General features: G+C 42.0%; 2 protein-coding genes across 2 annotated transcripts; both read right to left on the bottom strand.

Annotated features, from left to right (window-relative positions):
* Positions 1–180: 180 nt before the first annotated feature.
* Positions 181–8,828, bottom strand: LOC134866550 (uncharacterized). The gene is given in 8 exon segments (XM_063886766.1): positions 181–1,417; positions 1,420–1,662; positions 1,665–1,769; positions 1,772–1,822; positions 2,048–2,066; positions 2,885–3,046; positions 4,138–4,637; positions 8,798–8,828. Coding segments are annotated over 8 exon segments (1,857 nt in total). The 3' UTR covers positions 181–671.
* A 1,014-nt stretch (positions 8,829–9,842) lies between these two features.
* Positions 9,843–14,253, bottom strand: LOC134865774 (GTPase IMAP family member 4-like). Its single transcript, XM_063885481.1, has 3 exons — positions 14,116–14,253; positions 11,511–11,606; positions 9,843–11,001 (listed from the first exon to the last, which is right to left on the bottom strand). The coding sequence occupies exons 1-3, from the start codon at positions 14,138–14,140 to the stop codon at positions 10,037–10,039; spliced, it is 1,086 nt and encodes a 361-aa protein (XP_063741551.1). The 5' UTR covers positions 14,141–14,253; the 3' UTR covers positions 9,843–10,036.
* Positions 14,254–14,498: the final 245 nt, after the last annotated feature.

The raw sequence follows: 14,498 nt of genomic DNA, 5'->3' as shown, positions 1-14,498 counted from the left end.
TCAAACCAAGGGAACAGTCCAGATATTCTTCAGATCATTAATGAGTTTGGGGAATTCTCTGGATATAAAGGTCAATAATGGAAAATCCTTGACGTTACTTGGACATTTAAAATGCTCAGATTGAGCACACATTCATTTCCAGTTTGCTTTTAACGGTGAATGAATTGAGACCCTCAAAACTCTCTTTCAGATCCTTTATTAATCAACAAAAGCACACTACACACTCAATGTGAACTCAGCAGTCTGTTATTACGGGGCATTATTGATCACTAGATGTTTATCTTTACATATTAATGTTTTCCAACCTTTTCATTTTGATATACAAAATTCATTAAACACACATTTAAACTTTCATTTTACAAAATCCAGCGTTGACATTACGCCTTCAGTGATTGTGGAAAGCCAAAGGAAACGTATCCGTACGACACCCTAAAAGCATTAATTCATGATATATATCTTTCTCTTTTTCTTGTAAAAGCAAAAGGAATCAAAGAAGGAATCAGTGCACATGACTTTAGTTCAGAACTGTAACGTCTCCTGACCATCTGTGACCCTGCTAATGGAAACTCACCTCTGAAATACCTGATATTACTGTAAACCACACCAGACCATAACATCAAAAAGGGGGACTGTGAAGATTAACGAGGAGGTTTCCAGAGGGTCAGACTCTATCAAGAAAACCACAGTTTCACTGCAGACAAGCAGGCTTTAATAACATGGCCAATTATTAAAGAACTGTCCTCAGCTTCCTTCCTTGCCTTCCTTTCCTCCCCTTGTCTCATTCTCCTCCTCTCCTCCTCCATTTCTATTTTGAGAGTTTCCCTCAGCCTTTCCTCCTCTTCTCTCATTCTCCTCCTATCTTCCATTTCTCTTTCACGAGCTTCTCTATGCCTTTCCTCCTCTGCTCTCATTCTCCTCCTCTCCTCCTCCATTTCTCTTTTGAGAGTTTCTCTTAGCTTTTCCTCCTCTTTTCTTAATCTCCTCTTCTTCTCCTCTCTTTCTATTTTGAGAGATTCTCTCATTCTCTTCTCCACCTCCATTATTCTTTGGTGTTCTTCATTTAGCCTTTCCAACCTCTCCCTCTCCTCTTTGATTTTTTGTAATTCTTCTTCATATTTTTTAGTTATTCTCTTTTCTTGTTTCTCTTCCATTTTGCGTCTCTCTTCTGCTCTCTCTTTTAGGATTCTCTGTTTTTCCTCCTCTATGGCCCTCTCGGCCTCCTGGAACATTTCTGTGGTGTAATGGCTTCCTCCGTTCTTCTCTGTTATATGTCTGATCTTGTTGAGCAGCTCTCTGACCTGAGAACGATCCTTCTCCTTATTATTGAAGACGTGGTACTGGCCGTTACATCTGTCCACAAGTTCCTGCAGCTCTTTGCTTTCCTTCAACAACTCTTCAATAGATTTCCCTTCGAGCAGTCACCGTGGGTAAAGAGAACCATGCTGTATCTGTCTGCTTCCTCTCCAAAGATTTCCTGAATCTTCTTCACTGTCTGCTTTTCCTCCTCTGTGAATCTGCCCACTTTGATGACAACCAGGAAGATATGGGGTCCAGGAGAAGCATAAGAAATGCTCTGAGCAATGTTCTTCCTGGTCTTCTCTTCATCAATCTTGGTGTCAAACAGACCTGGAGTGTCAATAACAGCAAATCTTTGTCCCTCATTACACCAAAGGCCTTCTCACATTCTTTAGTCAGAGATTTAAAAGCGAACTCTGATTTAAAGGACTTTTTTCCCAGAATGGTGTTTCCTGTGGCGCTCTTCCCAGCTCGGTCTTCCCCACCATCACAATCCGGATTTCCTTATTATTGTATGTGTTTGATTCTGATGGGAGGGATGAAAAAAAAAGTAGTTTAGTACATGTCTTAAAATGATCAAGTCGTTTATTATTATTGTTGTTGTTGTTGTTGTTGTTGTTGTTATTGTTGTTGTTGTTATTATGTATTAATTGGTGTAGACACTTTGGGCACTGAGCACCAGACCCAGCATGTGTTGGTTGAGTGGCAGGTCAAGTGATAAAGGTAGAGGGTGTGTAAATGTGAGGTGCACCAGGAATGGACATTGTTTCCTACTGGAGCAAGAGAGAAGCAGCATGATGAACTAACATACACGTTAGCTGGACCTGGAAAATACAACCAAACTAAACGGTGATCTTGCCTGGATGTTGGACCTCTTAACTGCCGGTGTACATCCTAACTGAAACGGTGCAGCAGAGGCCTCTAGCTGTACGTCCACTTCAATAAGAAACCCTTTCAGACAAACAGTCACTGCAGCATGTTTAGTTTCTACCTTTCATACTTTTCCTCATTGTGGGCCTAAAACATTGTTTAAGGTATAATTTGCCTTCATCTCTTTTCATCTGCTGCTACGTTATGAACCATCCAGAACCCTCAGGTCCTCTGGGACGGGTCTGCTTCCTGTAGGCAGAGCTACACATGGAGCAATTCAGTAATTATGCTCCACACATCTGGAACACATCTGTTTTTAAATGTGTTGAATGTCATTTAATAATGTGATCACTTTTAATGCTGTTAACGTCCTTTATTTTTGTAAAGCACTTTGAATTTCCTTTTGTTGAAACATATAAATGAACATGCCTTGCTCAAAGACATGATGCCACACAAACCTTCATGTGTCCTTGTGAAAATACAATAAAATCAAGTTACAGCTAATGTTGAATCCCCAGCATTGGGAGTGTATCACCCAGGCTCTCAAAATGCTTGGAATTTAAGAAATATGTATTTTGTATTCACTCTCTCCCTTCCTCTTTCACTGGCCTCTAATGATCTGTTCATTATCAGGAAATACAGCAAGCCACCTATCCATCTATAAATATGTATCTAGATAAGTTACAATCATCGTTAACAACACAGTTTATTCACTCACCATCTCGGGCACTTTTGCAGGCCATGGTTGGCTATGGAGAGAGGAGCTGGTCTGCTGCTGAGCTGAAGAAGTGAAGTCAGTCTGCAGCAGCACCTCCTTAAATACAGACTTCCTGCAGCAAACCACACCTACACACTGCTGACGCCACAGCCTGAAGCTCAGCTACGATGGGATGATTCAGAGATTAAAAAGTATAACATCTTTCTCTTCATAAACAGAACAAGAGAAGTAAAGACAGAGAGTTGAGGGACTGTTTGAGACAATGATTTTTATATGACCCATAGAATCCAGAGAAGACGTTTTAAGTTCACAAGTTTGATTAATTTAGCTTTAATGGAAAGCTTTGATGGTAAACTCAGATTTTGAGTGATGTTCTTTAATGTGTTTGAATGCAGTCCTGTCTTAATATGAACAAGAGAAATGACATGTTCTGCTGAGTGTTTACTAGACCCTACATCCAAAATCACAAACTCTACAACAAACAGAACCTTTCATTCTTAGACTCTAGATAGTTATGAGTAAAACACCTTCAATGGTTAAAGAAATGTGTAGTTGATGTGTTTACAGAGAGACCAACCATACACAATGAATCATGGACAGGATGACAAAGCTACACACAGCAAACACCAAGAACCTGTCTTCATGTTGATCTGTCTCTTTATTCTAAATGGTTTAATGTAACCTACACCAGGTCTACAAAGTCTGCTCATAAACTCAAGAACAGCATTATGTTCAGACACACACACACACACCTACATCAAGCTGCATAAACGATGTGACTCTTGCATTTATTCTGCATTTCACTTTCTCTCTTTCTTGTCCCTTAGAAAGCAATTTCCCTGTAAGGGATTAATAAAGTGTGTCTTCTTCTTCTCTTGTGTTGTGTTTATTCTCAGCTCTCGATGATCGTTGGTATTTGTTGATTCACGCCCTTTATTGTTCTGTTGTTAGCACATCTTGAATATCCGGTCCACCTGCATGTTCTTGGTTCATTTATAACTGCCAACAGATAACCCGGTTCACCCTCCCATCAGCAATGCCACCTGTTCTTTAAAGGCACCATAAGTTCCCATAAATAAATCATCACTAGAATACAGAGTTGTTGGTGGAAACCTCATTGTGTGTCTTAGTCCCACAGCCACAGTTTACCGTACATGAAGGTAGAACTAAATTAATTGACTTGTAGAAAAGAATTTTGGGTTTTGAGTAACAAGAATGGTTATATGTCTGATCTTGTTGAGCAGCTCTCTGACCTGAGAACGATCCTTCAGGTCATTATTGAAGACGTGGTACTGGCCGTAACATCTGTCCACAAGTTCCTGCAGATCTTTGCTTTCCTCCAAGAACTCTTCAATAGATTTCCCTTTGAGCAGATCATCGTAGGTAAAGAGAACCATGCTGTATCTGTCTGCTTCCTCTCCAAAGACTTCCTGAATCTTCTTCACTGTCTCCTTTTCTTCCTCTGTGAATTTGCCCAGTTTGATCATGATCAGGAAGATATGGGGTCCAGGAGCAGAATAAGAAATGCTCTTACCAACATCTTTCCTGGTCGTCTCTTCGTCAGTCATGGTGTCAAACAGACCTGGAGTGTCAACAACAGCAAATCTTTGTCCCTCCACTTCACCAACAGCCTTTTTACAGACCGTAGTCAGAGATTTAGCAGAGAACTCTGATTTAAAGTACTCTTTGCCGAGAATGGTGTTTCCTGTGGCGCTCTTCCCAACTCCAGTCTTCCCCACCATCACAATCGGAGCTCCTCATTTTGGTCTCTGGTAGGCTCTGAGGGGGTGAATGGATATATTTATTCTCAGATTCACTTCACAAGCACTTTATCTCGTGCTTGATAACTGTACAAAAGCCCATCTGTTTGTGTTCATCTCTGGTCTTTCCTTGTATTGTTCAGTGTGATTTGGTCAGGCAGTTAATTGGCCACCTATCTCTTGGTCCCTATATAGTTGTAGCTCTCATTGCTTAAGTCACTCATTGTTGTTACTTTGATGGTGTGTGAGCTTAGGCCTGTTCGATTAATCACTTTTAAATCGTAATCGCGATTATTTAGTAAGGACGAGGTTTCACTTTAACTAGGCTAATTACGGTACAGCCCCCGTTCATGTATCTGGGCTGCGCTGGGTTGCCATCGCGCTCTCCCCCACACAATGTAAGCAAACATGTCGGCGTTGGATTTCGTAACCAAAAAGAAGAGCAGGTCCGTTGTGTGGAAGTGGTACGGCTTCGGCGCTTCGGATGAAGAGCAAAATACTCCGCGTTGTAAAGTCTGTCTTAAGTCCGTGGCAGCTAAAGACCACAGCACGACTAACTTATTTCAACACCTCCAGAAAAACCATGCACCGGAATGGCAGCAGTGTGTTGCAGAGCGGACCGCACAACAGAACGCGGATGCGGCTAAAACACCACCACCAACTCCGAAGCAAGTAACTGCGGGTTTCGTTTTCACGTGTTGTACCATACGACAAGGAGGTGGAAAAATATTACGGATGCAGTGCGTTACACATCGCATGGCCCCGATATACACAGTCTAAAAGTCTGGCTTCCACATTTGCTTCATGTGCTGGACCCCCCGCTACAAGCTCCCACTGCAGTGGCGTTTTCTCCCGGAGGCCAAGGGGAGGCGTGGCCTCCTCATTTATATTCGATAAAAAAAAATATCCATGAGTTGGGATTCATGACGCACATTTTAGGTTCCAAATATGCCGTGTTTAATTCCTGATGTCATGTTTTTCTTGAGCGAGCAAAACAGCGCCCCTATAGGTGAAATACTGCCATCTAAGGAGGCCCGTTTAACTTGGCCTCCACTACTACTAAGGGTTTTAGCCAATCAGATTGAAGCTCGGCTTGTCACCGAACGCTCATCAAGGTCAATCAAACTGTAAAAATTTAAAAAATGAGGAGGCTAGCTTGTACGTGCCTCCTACACTAATACGTAAGTACGTAACCACACACAACCATGCTGTTGCTAACCGTGAAGGAAGGTTAGAAAGTAAGAATGGATGGCGACGGAGACCCAGAGTTTTTTCTGAGAAACGATTTCACTAACTACCGTTTGAAATTCAGTTAAAAATAAAACAGAAGTTAGGTCCACTCCGAATCTCGACCTTACTCAGGGAAGAGCTAAAGGAAATACCCGGACGTTTTGTGAAGGGAACTATACGAGAACGGACTGGCTAACAGGGAGTGTAATGCTAAATTGTCTTTTCTGCTGGCCATGCCTCTTGTGGGGATCTGTATGACCGGGTCACAGATCATTTCGCCACCATTAAGGATAGGAGAATGGCATTTCTCTACAAATAGTGAGTAAGCTTACTTTATTTCTTTACGCAGTGTGACAGCCGAGGCTTTCACTTTAGCATCCTGCGGACAGCGGTGTGAACCCGTCAGAGACTTTTAGAATGTGAGGCCACCTGTAGGCTACAGTTCAGTGTATTATTGAGATTACAAATATGGGTGTAAGGTTTTGTGTTGTGTTGTGTTGTGTTTGTTTAAGCTTGTTGCGAGATGGTGTCAATAAATAGCAGCAGCTGCAATCATTTGTCCTGATTTATTTATGCTACTTTTAGTCACATTGTTGACATGGGTATGACGTCATTCAGTAGCTTACGATCTCTCTGGCCTCCTCTGTAAAATTGGCCACGCACCGCTACTGGCTCCCAGGCCGAAAAAGTTGTCTTGCCCCGTCTGTACAACACTACTCGTGCGAAAGTGAAAAAAAAAGCCATTTCTTTTGTCATTTCACCAAAAAAATCGTAATCGGAAATCGGGTTTTGAGAGAAGAAAATCGGGATTTTATTTTTGGGCAAAATCGAACAGCCCTAGCGAGCATCTAATGGTGAGTGTGTGCTATAAGTGAGTATATGTTAGTTGTCAAGCCTGCAGTCTTAACTGTTGGTTGGCACCAAGTTACACTTTATTGTTAGCTGACTTGCTAATTTATGCTAATACTGATGTAGCACAGTTTAGCCTCATCTTGAGCTAGCTGATGCTATTTGTACTTTTATGCTGCATGTGTGCGGGCTATGTGTAGGGTGACCAGATTTGAGGAGGCGAAAAAGAGGACACTTGCGATTGTTGGGGGGTGGGGGGAAGCGCCAGTCAATTTAAGTACACGCTTAATGGTCCCAACAGTGAAAACCGGACGTTTTCATGAATTTATAAAACCCCCCCGGACAGGACGTAAAAAGAGGACATGTCCGGGCAAAAGAGGACGTTTGGTCCCCCTAGCTATGTGTAAGCCTAATGTTTAGCTTCAGTTGAACTACTTCAAAGCCACATGTAGCCCTGCTAAGCTAATATACCCAGACTGGTTTGTAGGCTACAAAGTTATTGCACATGTCTTTCCTTTCTTTTCTGTGTTACAGAACCACACCTTACAGACCTTACACACCTATCTATATCTGTATCAGCAAGCAGGGCCGGTTCTAGCCCATTGGCTGCCCTAGGCGATATTGAGATTTTGCCCCCCCCCCATGCACGTATATTTTATATATAACATTACATTTTCATTCGAAATATGGGTTGGGGCATGTTCATTTAATTCAATGAGGGTTTTATATCCCATGCTTTAAAAAAAAAAAAAAGAACGTTAATCAATGTTGTTAAAACAAAGATGTGTGCTTAAGGGGGCCTCTAGGGGGCGCCCCCCGCCAATTTGGCGCCCTAGGCGGTCGCCTTGATGGCCTGTAGGAAGAACCGGCCCTGTCAGCAAGTACAATCACTTCAGTACTCTGTTGTGGGTGTGAAGACTCAATGAATGACGACTCCATAACATTTCTCTGGATGCCGTTTTCCCCCTTTGTGTTCTGATCGGACATTCTGTAGAGGTTGCCACCGGAAACTAAGTAACAGCATCACTCCTCCATAACAATTCTATTCAATAACATTTAGGTTTTCTTGCTTGACACTAAACATAAACATAGCGTAATGAATCTGAATGAATTGATCTTGATAAAGCCTTTCAGAATCAAAATGAAGGAATTTGAGTCGATTCGTTTAGGTGTCAATGGTTTAAAGGCTGCTGGCATTACGCTGACTGCTTCTCTTTTTATTTGCTTGATTATGTTGGTCAATTTGCATTTCCTGCCCTCTCTTTGTTTTTGTGTCTGTAACTGTTGTCTTTTGATTATGAAGTTGTTTGCTAACTTGCTAGCTAACAACGTTATCATTCGCTGACTGCTCAATAAACCCTATAAAATAAACAGTAGCTTATTTTTGACACTGGTATAGTTGTCCAGAGCAACTGCAACAGCTGATGTTCCTGCAACCCTATGTAGCCAAGATGGCGTCAAGTCTGACAAAGGTTCCCCATTCATTCTTTGGACCATGAGAGCACCATGCGGGTCATCTTAGTGCATTTTCCAGTGTGGTGTATTGAATCTGTTCATACATACAGTTAGTTAAATCGGTTCATACATACAGTTGGTTACTCTCTGAGGTTATAGAGAGTGCAGGGAAGATGTCGTTCAGGGGCCATATGGTGGGCAATAGGAGGTTGGATAACAACCTCCGAAGTACGTTAGGGGGCCCCTATGACAGACACATGTCACTTAGTGAGGCATAGGCCTACATTGTCATTGATTGCCTCCTTTGAGGACACACACACACACTCTGGAGACACAAACACATTTCTCCTATAAATGGCATGCACAAAGACATTTCGGGGGGACTTCCACAATTGGCTCTGGGAACCTCGTATTGCCCGTGTTGGTGTGTGATACTATGCTGTTGTAATAAACCTTATTATATACAAGCTGGTGTCTCCGGAGACTTCTTCATCGTCTTCACAAACATCGCTACAAGATATACCACACCAGCAATTGTAGGTAAAGAAGTATGCAAATTAAGATAGAGCACATGTTGCTCACAGACTATTTCCTTAGCAAGCTGAATTCATGTACTCACCATGTTTGGCTTCCTTTGCATCACTGGCCATGTTTAAGTTGTGGAGGACAGAGCACATGTGCTGCTGAAGCTTCGTGCAGCAAACCACACCCATCTCACAACGTTGGCAGCAAACCAAGTGAAGAGGAGGTTTGATTAGTCCTTCATCTGCACATTCTTTTCTTGGTCTGAAAGCTTTTTTTCTAAAAGTAAAAAAAGAAAGTACTTTCTTAAAGTTATGAATTCAAAACGTAAGTATATCCACCATAATGGTAATTAGTTTATAAAATGACTTCAGATGTACTCAATATATTGGAGTATATTATCCATGTGTTTTGGTGCTTTTGTTAATTTGAAGTGTGCTCAATATTGGTATTTTTTGTAGCTCTAGTGTAAAGTATTCATGTTGTTTTATATGTAACGATATAAATGTATATACATATTTGAAGCAAATAAAAGTCATGAACTGCACAATGTTGGATATTTGTAATCCTTCTCTTGGTGTAGCTCTGAATCCACCGCTGCTAAAGGCCAGCATGCATTGCAAATATCACTGCTGTCTGAGATATCATATGTGAGAGGAAATGTGAGACCTAATGTAGGCCAGGTTCTGTGAAATGTAGAAGCATCACCTTTGATTCAAACCCTTGAGTTCCAGCACCCCCATGTGTCCACAGAGTGAAACACTTCTGTTCTAGATCTGATCCTTTCTGCTGAAGGCTCCATCACTAATGCAGATAATGAAGGGGATAAAGGGCATCCTTATGGAGTACCTCTACTCAGACATTGACCCATTAGTGGAACCTGGGGCTGCTGGGGTAGAATATTGTAATCTGACCCTATTAATAAGTGCAGAGTTACCAGCTGTAGTGATTGTGACTGTTGATCAAACCAAGGGAACAGTCCAGATATTCTTCAGATCATTAATGAGTTTGGGGAATTCTCTGGATATAAAGGTCAACAATGGAAAATCCTTGACGTTACTTGGACATTTAAAATGCTCAGATTGAGCACACATTCATTTCCAGTTTGCTTTTAACGGTGAATGAATTGAGACCCTCAAAACTCTCTTTCAGATCCTTTATTAATCAACAAAAGCACATGAATGAAATTTATTCAGGAGTTTTTATCTGTAAAACATTTTAAAGTATATTCATCAAATGAATTCATGATGTGTTTATCTGTTCTTATTTTCTCTAGTAAAAGAAAAGCAATCAAACAATGAAAACACTAACATCTGAAACCATCATTCAGTTGATGTCAGAGGAATAACACTGATACAATAAGCCCAAAAATGGCATTCATTAATTTCAATATGAAAGGGCTGTCCTCAGCTTCACTCCTGGCCCTACGTTCCTGCCTTTTTCTAAATCTCCTCTTTTCCTCCTCCATTTCTCTTTGCTGAGTTTCACGTAGCTTTTCCAACCTCTCTCTGTCATCTTTCAGTTCCTTTCTTTGTTGCTCATACTTTTCCCTTATTCTCTTCTCCATTTCCTCTTTCTCTTTGCGTATTTCTTCTGCTCTCTTTTTTAGGATTCTCTGTTTTTCCTCCTCTATGGCCCTCTCGGCCTCCTGGAACATTTCATTTGTGTAATGGCTTCCTCCGTTCTTCTCTCCTATATGTCTGATCTTTTTGAGCAGCTCTCTGACCTGAGAACGATCCTCCAGGTTATTATTGAAGACGTGGTACTGGCCGTTACATCTGTCCACAAGTTCCTGCAGATCTTCGCTTTCCTCCAAGAACTCTTCAATAGATTTCCCGTTGAGCAGATCACCGTGGGTAAAGAGAACCATGCTGTATCTGTCTGCTCCCTCTCCAAACATTTCCTGAATCTTCTTCACTGTCTGCTTTTCCTCCTCTGTGAATCTGCCCAGTTTGATGACAACCAGGAAGATATGGGGTCCAGGAACAGAATAAGAAATGCTCTGAGCAATAGATTTCCTGGTCGTCTCTTCATCCATCCTGTTGTCAAACAGACCTGGAGTGTCAATGACAGCAACCTTTTTTCCATCCACTTCACCAAAGGCTTTTTCACATTCTTTAGTCAAAGATTTAGCAGAGAACTCTGATTTAAAGGACTTTTTTCCCAATATGGTGTTTCCTGTGGCGCTCTTCCCACCTCCGGTCTTTCCCACCATCACAATCCGGATTACCTCATCATTGTGGTAGTGTGTATCGCCCGAGTTTGTCTTGTGGCAGGTTGTAGAAGCTTGAGATGAATAGTCTGAAAAACAGAAAAAAACATTTATTTCTGTCTTTAAACATTTTTGTTCTTTGAGGTTCCACAAAACACCTCTGGGGTTCCACATACAACCTCTGGGGTTCCACATACAACCTCTGGGGTTCCACATACAAACTCTGGGGTTCCACATAGAACCTCTGGGGTTCCACATACAACCTCTGGGGTTCCACATAGAACCTCTGGGGTTCCACATACAACCTTCAATGGTTATTAGAACTAACCACAAGGAGTGCCTGTCAGACCCTCTAACGTCTGATATCCCCTCTCTTTGAAAATGAACAAATACATCAAACCAAACAATATAATCTAAAATCCCAACACATTCAATCAGAAGGATACCCAACGTGTGCAGGAGCGTTGGCAGGAACACAGGGAACCACACAAGGACAAAACAGAACCACTCATCAGGAATCATGCAGAGCAGCACCACTTGCTCTAGGGAAGCTAACACTCACACACACTCACACACACTCACATCGGGAGTATCTTACCCGAGGACACATGTTGACTGCACAGGCTGGGATCCAACCCACAAGCTCCTGGTAGAAAGACGACAGAACTCCCAAGCAGCCAAAGTCGCAGGAACACTTTGAAATGAAACAAGACACGTGAGACACTAAAGACATGATCATGACAGAAACCCCTCCCCTCCACGGTCAGATTCCAGACGTCCCTGATAATAGTCAAAAGAATCCAGCAGGGTGGGGAAGGGGGGGGGGGTCTCTAGGAAGGATTGGGGTGGAATGACCATGAAATATAGGAGAGTAGCTGGAAAGGGGCATAGGAACTCGGGCAGAAAGCCTTCGGTTGAAACCGTTGTTGAGCGCGGTGTCTCGGATGGTAGGGCTGGGTTAGGGGCAGTGGCACAGTTGAAGATGTCAGGCTGAATCCTGAGTTGTGAGAAAAGGCGAAGGGGGGTGACGTCAGGGTTCTGGCAGGATGTTGGACACAAATGCCCTAAAAAGAGGAAGGAAGGTATTTATAGACAAAAAGCAAGTCTTTATCGAAGAGAATCTGATGACAAATACAGTTTAACACCAAAACAGGGGGACCCAGCAGGGTCAAACAGAACGAGTACAGACCAGAGAGGTCATTTTTTTTAACGCGTGTACGTTCTGTGACCCTCGGCCCGCTCCGTAGTTTAAGAAAATATCAGGAAACCATGGTAACGTTGTGGATCACAGCAGAAACACACTACAAATGCAGAAAGAAAAGTCACTTCTGAATGGAAAGTTGAGCTCCACAGCCCTGCCGGGAGGTTTTCTCGAATAGACCAAGGTAATATGTACGTTCTGCAAGTGAATGAAGTTTCCTCCGGAGTACGCCGAGTCTGAAATATCTCTCGCTGACCAAGCATAGCGCTGACTCAGAGACCCCACAGAGGACAGCATAACAGCTACATGGTGGCTACAGACTGTAGGTCAGTGAACACTGGAGGGTGAGGCTCTGCTAGTCAGAGAGACCTTCTTAGAGCCTTGGAGAAAAAGATTCATAACTTCGTCAACAATGATGTTTCCTGTCTTGAATAGATATGATTCCATTATTGATAATGAATAATAATGATAACATTATAACTGACAATAAATAAACATTGTTTATTTATCATAAACATCATTTACGATTAGTTTTAAAGCAATCCTATTTATCCACCTACAAACACTTGAAACATATCCTTTTAAGGAACATTTAGAACAGCCCTAGTTTTTTTTGTTTCGGCTTGAAGTTGGTGTACGACTGAAGGATTCCTCCGTGGTGTGCGCGGGAAGACCACGTGCACATCAGGAAACAAGATGGCTGACCAACCCCACGGAATCCGATCCTAAGGCACAGAGTTCTCCAGTTAGGGGCTCCGCTGCGGACGCTCTGACAGTTGATAACTCGCTGCCAGAGCGGTAGGAGTGTGTGGATTTTTCTGAACTGAACTGAACTGAATTAGATACCAAAAGAATATTTTGTATTTCTTCAATAACTGTTTTAATGTTTTATCTTTGTTCACATAAGTAAAGTGCCGGCTTGTTCATTTAATACTGGTCTCTGGTCGATTTGTATATTGTTTAATCCCACTCCATTAGAACCTAGAACTGGTCCAGGAGCGCAAATAGTGTTGTGTCTGACATACCTTACACTAACATATCAAACCATCATTCAGTTGATGTCAGAGGAATAAACTCCACATTTATCATGTGAACATCTTGGTTCTCTGTTTAGTATTTAGTAGTATTTGATCACAACACACACTCTGGGAATAATTGATACTACTACAAATCAAATCCAAAAGGGGGGCTGTGAAGATTAGCTAGCAGGTTTGGTAAATCAGCTGCAGTCCAGCAGAAGAAGGTCAGACTCATGCAGAGCAGCTCAGTGGTATTATCTAAAAAATGAATCTGTACATTTGTGCATCTAGGTGTTCTTCAGCTTCCTGTCTGTCCTTCCTGTCCTCCATTTCTCTTTGGTGATCTTCATTTAGTTTCTTCATCTTTGACTTTTTTTTAATTCTTCCTCTTACTTGTTGGCTATTCTCTTTTCTTGTTCCTCTTATCGTTTGTGTATTTCTTCAGCTTCCTGTCTGGCCTTCTTTTCCTCCACTTCTCTTATTCTCCTGCTCTCCTCCCTTCTTTCTTTCAGTGAGCTTAACCTTCCAAACCTCTTCCTGTTAATAAAGATAGTTTTGGTTCCTGTTCGTATACATCAGCCTCCCTGGGTTTTGTACTGCATTTGGGTCCTGCCTACTACCAAACCTGACAGATCTGAGATGGTGCAGCAGAGGCCACTAGCTGTATGTCCACTTTAATAAGAAACCCTTTTTGACAAATGGTCACCACGACATGTTTAGTTTCTACCTTTCCTTTGGTAAGGGTATTAGTTGCCTTTAGTAAATAATCAGGAGCCAAACAAACTTCTGACTGGCTCCCCCTAACTATTCTTATTATTCCTGGTAAGTTTATGTCAGTCTTCACCCAGGCTCTCTCCCTTCCTCTTTCAATGGCCTCTAATGATCTGTTCATTATCAGGAAATACAGCAAGTCACCTATCCATCTATAAATATGTATCTAGATAAGTTACAATCATCGTTAACAACACAGTTTATTCACTCACCATCTCGGGCACTTTTGCAGGCCATGGTTGGTTATGGAGAGAGGAGCTGGTCTGCTGCTGAGCTGAAGAAGTGAAGTCAGTCTGCAGCAACACCTCCTTAAATACAGACTTCCTGCAGCAAACCACACCTACACACTGCTGACGCCACAGCCTGAAGCTCAGCTACAATGGGATGATTCAGAGATTAAAAAGTATAACATCTTTCTCTTCATAAACAGAACAAGAGGAAATATAACCTCCTGTGTTCAGATTTCTTTGAATTGACAGACTTCATATCGTATAGGAGGACAAATACTTGAGAAGACACAAAGAGGGGACACATTTCAAACTACACCAGGAAACTACCGACTCAAACCGAGATCATGACACCCTGCTCACCCCTC

Source organism: Eleginops maclovinus, chromosome 6 (genome assembly GCF_036324505.1).
Source record: "Eleginops maclovinus isolate JMC-PN-2008 ecotype Puerto Natales chromosome 6, JC_Emac_rtc_rv5, whole genome shotgun sequence".
Taxonomy (NCBI): Eukaryota; Metazoa; Chordata; class Actinopteri; order Perciformes; family Eleginopidae; genus Eleginops; species Eleginops maclovinus.
Note: the sequence above shows the minus strand (reverse complement) of the source record. Positions and strands in the feature narration are given on the sequence as shown.